The sequence below is a fragment of the Arxiozyma heterogenica genome (assembly GCF_036370985.1).
Source record: "Arxiozyma heterogenica strain weizmannii chromosome Unknown scaffold_11, whole genome shotgun sequence".
Lineage (NCBI taxonomy): Eukaryota > Fungi > Ascomycota > Saccharomycetes > Saccharomycetales > Saccharomycetaceae > Arxiozyma > Arxiozyma heterogenica.
Window position 1 is genome coordinate 1,096,120 of NW_027042664.1, and position 7,482 is coordinate 1,103,601.

General features: G+C 31.9%; 2 protein-coding genes across 2 annotated transcripts; both read right to left on the minus strand.

Annotated features, from left to right (window-relative positions):
* Positions 1-119: 119 nt before the first annotated feature.
* FLC1 (flavin adenine dinucleotide transporter) lies at positions 120-2,558 on the minus strand (the record flags this gene model as incomplete). The annotated part of the gene is made up of 1 exon (XM_064857136.1): positions 120-2,558. One exon carries the CDS (start codon positions 2,556-2,558, stop codon positions 120-122), a length of 2,439 nt encoding a protein of 812 aa, XP_064716269.1.
* Positions 2,559-3,508: 950 nt separating this feature from the next.
* On the minus strand, positions 3,509-6,709 carry PWA37_000462 (uncharacterized protein; the record flags this gene model as incomplete). The annotated part of the gene is made up of 1 exon (XM_064857137.1): positions 3,509-6,709. One exon carries the CDS (start codon positions 6,707-6,709, stop codon positions 3,509-3,511), a length of 3,201 nt encoding a protein of 1,066 aa, XP_064716270.1.
* Between the last annotated feature and the right edge of the window lie 773 nt (positions 6,710-7,482).

Below are 7,482 nucleotides of genomic sequence, written 5' to 3' on the forward strand. Positions count from 1 at the left end.
AAAAAACGAAAGATATAGAGTGATAAGAAATTATTTCCTATAATATAGTAAAGATACAACTCTTTTGGTATTTGTTTTATAACGTTTATATTTTTATGTTTTATCGGCTAAATTGTCTATTATAAATAATTTTCATGTAATATATCTCTTGACCGCATAGCTTGAGGGTTATGATTAACACTATCTAAGCTGAAATCACGAGGTAGTTCATTGTTTGAACTTACCGAGAATTTATCTGTGGAATTAAATGGATTTGAAAGGGGTGCATGCAACATATTCTGTTCATCATCATCAAACGAATCTATTAATCCATTATTAGACATTGAATGCATCCTTGTGTGATTATTGGCTCCAGGGTAAACCTTATTTTCGCTGGACGGAGAAGAAGAAGTTGATGTCATTGAAGCTGAGGGTGTTTGTGATGATGAACCAGTTGGTTCATTTGTCACATTAGGGGAAACATCTACGACATCAGTGTGACTTATTATACTGCCTCCTTCATTATTTGAAGGGAAAAATTTACCAAAGATTCTTTCCTTTAAAGTTGGTTTTCTACTTAAATGATTTACAGCAGAATCAACATTAACCAAATATCCTTTTTTCTCATCTTCCTCATCAGATCCTAAAAAGATATTCTCTGGTGAAGATTCTCGTAGTTGAGCTTCCCAATCTGCTTCATGATCTTTAGCAACATTACCTAATGCTAATAATTCATTAGCAATAGAATCTGGAACATCATTGCCATTTTTAGCAGTAATTAATGAACATCTCTGGAATGAAGTTCTGTCGTCCTTGGCAGGTTTAAATCTTAAATCTGGATTCTTAGAGAATATAGCAATAGCCGTGAATGTTAAAATCATCATTAACAATATAAAGGAGAATGCAGCATTCATAATGAAGAAAATCCATGCCATAACAGCAGAAACACTATATGGTTGACCAAACAGATCCGAAAAAAATAAAAATAAAAACGAGTTAATGGTGATTACTACGTTAATACAAATGTTCAGAATATTTGTTAAACGATCTAAATATGGCTGATAATGGATGATAGCACCTAAATACCCCATATCAAGTATCCATGTAGCTAAAGCTTGGGTCTTACCAGAAGCTTGAGCAAACCCTATAAATGCAGCCTTTATTAAAATATAGGATAATAAAACAAAATTCCACCAATAGAAATCAGCTTTAAACATAGTGTAGAAAAAACCGTATTTATGAAGCACTTTTTCGTCACCGTAAAGTAGAGCAGCAGGGTTATTATAAATTTTGATAGACCTTTGGGCAAAATACCAAGATCTATAGGCAGCCCAAATCATTAATCCAATAGATAATATCAAAAACAAGCATGCAATCACAATGACTGCAGCAGAATCTCTTTCAGTAAATTCCCAGAAACTTAATATAGTCAACTGAGTAAAACCTATATAAATATATCTTAGTAATGCACCTTTTAGAATGATTCTCCAATTGTTTCTAAATTCTAAAAATTTATTTGGTTGAACCCATCCAGCTCTTATGCACACTTCAACACTGTATTTGCATACCATGATAACACCAGCTAATACATACCCACATAATACAAAGAATGTAAAGCCTGTACAGACAACCGAAGTATTTTCAATCCCCATATCATATGCAACTCTCTTAATACCTCTAAAAATCAACGTGTTTTGATTCCCATATAGGATGTTTGCTGCTCGTTTATATAATTCCGTATTTTCAAGATAGTCTAATGATCTCTGTGTTAGCACACTCATCGTTGTAGCTGTTAAATATAGAGATGCAGTACCACCTGTAGAATCAACATACCAACGGAAAATCTTTTGCATGAAATGAATTTTGATCAACCCCATTGACCAAACTAGATTTTCAGACCAAGATGAAGCAATAGGGGGCACTGAATGAACATGTTCCATGGAGATAACTGCGACAGATTGGAAATAAAGAAAAAGGGACATAGTGTTGGCGGAAATGTGCGAGGCGGCAATGGAATTACCAAACGTAGATAAGACAGCGGATACTAACAGACCTATCCCTGCAACCACCGCGGTTGCCCATTTGACACCTGTTTGGGCGACAGATTTACCATTGGAGAAGAATATCTGCAAACATGCCACAGGTTGACTAACATTGTTGAAGACGTTTATTCTAGCATAAGCATCAATATCTGGAACTTGATATGCAATTCCTGGAATCATATCTACATATTCTTTTGACACATATTCCACAGAATCAATTTGGATAGTACCTGGATGTAAGGGACAAAACTGTTTCCAATTTAGCGAACATACATCAAAGCTCTTAGTGATAACTTTAAACCCATATGCATAGACGTCAATATCAACAAAGACAAAGGTATCAACAGTAGTAAGAACATCTAAGGAGTAATGTAAAGATCTATCATCTGGGTTGAACACGATATCAATAGTGTTTGCAGAAATTTGTGAATTTTCCATACATGTGACCAATGAAGTAGCAATTAAATTTCTCTTTGCCCAGACTATTGATTGAACAAAAAGACTAGAATATATCCACCAGTTAATAAGAACATTCATACTGATGACTATAAGTTATTTTATGGAGGAAAAGAAGCTTAATATAGTGAAAAAATAAAATTAAAAAGTAGCAAAAAAGGAGTTCAGTATAGTTTCAAATGGGAAAAGAATATTGGTACTAATGTGGTTAGGATGCTATCTAAAATTATATGTATATATATTTAAATATCAACAAAATATCAAATATTCACTAACGCAAATATTATTGTAAAAGATGGAAAGGGTTGCGCACCTTTAATTCATTTAAAGGATTTCTAATATGTAAAGAAAAGATTTTTGATAAATATTTTCCACTTTTGTTCTTTTGTAATAAAAGTCAAAATATGTCTATAATATAACCTGTCTCGATACACAAAAAATGATTGTAAAAAGCAGCAAATGCTAGTGTGTTTACTTTTAGCCTGTGTCGCAGACAAGAACTTCATCATCAATAAAAAGAAAACAAAATAAAATAAGTAGTGAAAGTTTTCTTTTTGATCTGCACAGATCCTGGAAATTTTCTTTTTCTTTTTTTTTTTTCTGGTTACTTATTTTAACACAACTTCTAAAATTGATTCTTTCTCGACTGCAACGGATTGTGGGGGAAATCCCGCATAACAAACGTGGAATTCAATGTGGTGTCTGAATTTATTTTGATTCTTTTGTTATGGGAGTGCAGCATTGTTTTTCTTTTGTTATATATTTTTCGCGTCATTTTCTTTCTTTTTTCTTTTGTGCCACATTCATTCTATTCTACACGTTTTTCTTTTCTTTTTTAAACTTCTAATTTTAGCTTTTATCTAATGAATATTATTATGATGAGTACAAAAACACTTCACAATATATAAGTATATTTACGACAAATAATAAGATCGAATCTGTATAGCAAGTTGGCGTTTGTCTCAGTGCCATAAACTATTGTTAGGTTTTCCGAGGTGCATCGCTATTTTGCACACCTAACTTGTCTCGTTCTATAATTTACAACAACTAGCAACAACCATTGGCTCAGCCTGTTTGGAGTCTAGCATATTTTTTGGATGCATATTTTTTAATTTAGAATTGGAAGATTCTGTGGTGGTCTGTAAACTCCTTTGGTGGTTCTCAATAAAATTTTCTCTTTTACTATATTTCTTGAATTGGATGTCGGGCCACACCAATGTGAGAGCATCATATATGTCATTGATATACATTAGCTCTAGTCCAAATTTCTCTTTAATGAGCGTCAGCTCATCGATTTTTTTTAAGTCATCTGTTTGACTGCTTGGTAACAACTCTTCATCAAAATTTGTAACACATTCAATAACATCGTTACGATTTCCTTGTGGAATCAGTACTCTTTTCATACCATACAATTTAGCACCTAACAATTTTTCTTTTACACCACCAATGGGTAAGATCTTACCACGTAATGTGATTTCTCCAGTCATACATAGAAGAGGATCTATAGTTCTTCTTAATGCAACAGACGTCAACCCCACAGTGATTGCAACACCTGCACTAGGGCCATCTTTTGATACACCTCCCATAGGGACATGCAAATGAAACTTTTTACGTACAAACTGGTTATATACATCCATGTTTATAACTGAGGTTATTGAGGTACGTTTTAAAATAGATTTTACCACACTAAGTCCAATATCTATTGATTCTTGTAAAGTGGTGCCGAGATTACCTGTTGATTTCATTTTTGGTCCATCCATTGATTTATCTTCACCAATTTGAATGATTTCAAAGACTAATACGCCTCCACTACCATCTGAATTATATGATAAACCATTAACTGTCCCATAATTTGGAAAATATGGCATACTAGATAATAACTCTTTTGTAATTGGATGTAATGGGAAACCTAAATATTTAACTATTTGATTTGATTTGATTCCATTATCAACAGGAAATTTATTTCCATTTTCCACAAATTCCACTACTTTCCCTCTAACGATTTTTGATATTTTTCTCTCTAATTCACGAACACCAGCTTCTCTTGTATACTCGTTAATGATTGATTCCCATGTTCGATAGTCGACTTTGAATGTACCATTTTCACATTTGTCTAACCCATTTAATTTAATCTGTTTTGGTAATAAAAACTTGTCTGCAATTTGAATTTTTTCTTCTAACGTATATCCAGATACAGTGATAACTTCCATACGGTCTAATAGAGGTCTTGGAAGCGACGAAATATCGTTGGCTGTACAGATAAATAATACTTGGGAAAGGTCAATAGGAAATCCAATATAGTGGTCTGTAAACAAAGAATTTTGTTCTGGGTCCAAAATTTCTAATAAGGCGGCAGCAGGATCGCCGTGACCACCACCACGAGTACTAGTTCCTCCGTTGTTGTTCATGGTACTTGCTATTTTATCAATTTCATCCAAAAGAATTAAAGGATTCATTGTCCTACTTTTTCTTAATGAATTAACGATATTACCACACATAGATCCAACATAAGTTCTTCTATGTCCTCGTAAATCGGATTCATCACACACACCCCCTAGTGAAATTTTTTGATAATTCTTATTCAATACGGTAGCCACTGATTTTGCTATTGATGTTTTTCCTACTCCAGGTGGTCCTACTAACAAAATAATAGGTGGTCTTCCCTTATCACCTAATTGTGCATTTAGTTTTAATACACATAAATATTCTAATAGTCTCTTCTTTACCGAATATAAACCAAAATGATTCTTGTCTAATTGTCCCTTTGAATCTAAAATATCTATCTTTACCTGCTTTGAATATGTATTGAAAGGGATATCTAAAATAATATCGAAGTAATTTCGAATCACTTGATATTCAGCACTTGTGTGTGACATATTAGAAAGTCTTTTGAAATCTTTCTTTAGCATTTTCTGACCATCTTTATGTACACCTAAACGTTTCATCGAATAAATAAATTTTTTGATTTGTGAGGTCTCGTTGGTATCTTCATATTTTTCTTCACTTTCCTCAATATTTTCATCTTCTTGGCTGTCATGTGTAGAATCCTCACTGGACTTTTCATTGGTATTATGATCAATATTTCTTCTTTCCTTGAAGTGTGCATTTTTCATAGCATCATTTGAAGCCGGTGTAATTGGTTTGTATGTATTAATTTTCTTTCTATTTGAATTTTTAACGTCTTGGATAAATACTTTCAATGATCTTAATTGATTTGCAATAAGATGAGCCTTTTCCAAAGTAGATGCATTATTATAATATCTATTAATATACTGCAGAGAAAAAAATAATTGATCAAACATTTGATTAAAATCGCATATTATTTTAAAAAATAATTCAACACGACTATTTAAATCCAGTGCAGATAGAAATTTTAATTTCTGTAAAGGTGTAGTTGGAAGGATAGTGACTATAAAATCTAATAATTTTAGAAACTTAAACGAGACTTCTATTGGCACATCCTTTGAACATGCATTTTTCAATGTTTGATATTCATTAAAGATTAATCCCCATGAAAACTTAAATTGTTCTTTATTTAACTGGAAATACAAGGTATTTGATAATGGAGTCAACAAAAGCATATGCTCTGTGGAGGTAGATTTAAGCGCTTTTTTGTATCTGTTGTTAAAATCTGAAATATATGATTGTACCTTTTCAACACATTCCATAATTTTTATTGTTCCTAACCTTATTTGTTCTCTTTGTAGCATATTTAATTTATCCCAATCGCTGGGTATGATAAGTTTAGATTCCCATATTTTCCTTTCAGAATTATAGTTTGGTGTTGCTACACTGCCTCTAGTCAAGGCTTTAAAGGATATTATGTAGGAATCAGGATGTTCAGTAATTACACTATAGATTTTACAGATACAACCAATAGTGTAATCAGTGCTTTCTTCAGGTATTAAACAAATGTATTTACTTAAAAGTAAATAATTTGGATATGTCGTAACAGTAGGTTTATGAACAACTTCATTAAATTTTGTAGACACCAGTGTTGAAGCAGGTGTAGCATTGTTGGGATTCAGGTTGGATTCGATTTCTTTAAAAGCATTTAGATTCTGTTTGGAGTTCTTCTTAAAATACTCAATGATATTATCACTATCTGTTTTATTAAATGTTATATCATATCTTACACCTGGTAGAATGACCAGAGATGGAGTATCATATAATATTAAACAGGGTAAAGTTAGTTTAGACATCTTTTCTTGGTTCTTTTTGCGATAAAACATTTTGTTTAAAAAAAAAAAAACAAGAAAAATAAAAATGGGTATGTTTATGTTTCAGATTGTAATTATACATTACTGTACTAAACAGAAGTTCCAAATCAAAACAGTGAATTCTTTGATATACATGAATATAAATATATGAACAGTGCCTACGAGTAAAGCAAACCAAACCAAGCCAAACCAAAAATTAAAAAAAAAAAAAAAAAAAAAAAAAAAAAAAAAAAAGAGAATGAGTTAAGGAGAAAAAAAGTGTCTTTTTTCTGCTTTTTATGTTACGTGGTATTTAGGCCCTCTCTCCTTCTTCTTTACCTCTTTTATTTTCTGTATGCTATTTTCTAAACTGAATCTATGATATGTTGTGGCATGAGTAAAAATCATCGGACGGGTAAAGTGAGACATCCCTGTTTTTTTAATTTTTTTTTCTGCGGGGGGAGGGAGGAAGGAAAAGGAATGACGTAATTGAAAAATTAGGGTTTATTATTTAAGTTATTTTTCTTTTTTTAAGGCTAAAACGTTATTTTATACTTAATTTCGTTGTTGAATTTGTTCTCCAGTGAAGTAAAGGTTTAGATATACAGTATTGCGGCTTGGGATAATGAATAATTGGGGAAATCGCGTTTATATATTGAGACTTTGGAATCTGTACTAATAAACGGTTAATATCTCAAGTTTGAGCTTTTTTGCTGTTGTAACCTAGTTATTTCTTCTTTTGCAGAAAATAACTTTAAATATATATTATTAGATAATAAATAAAAAAAGCTGTAAGGGATTCGACA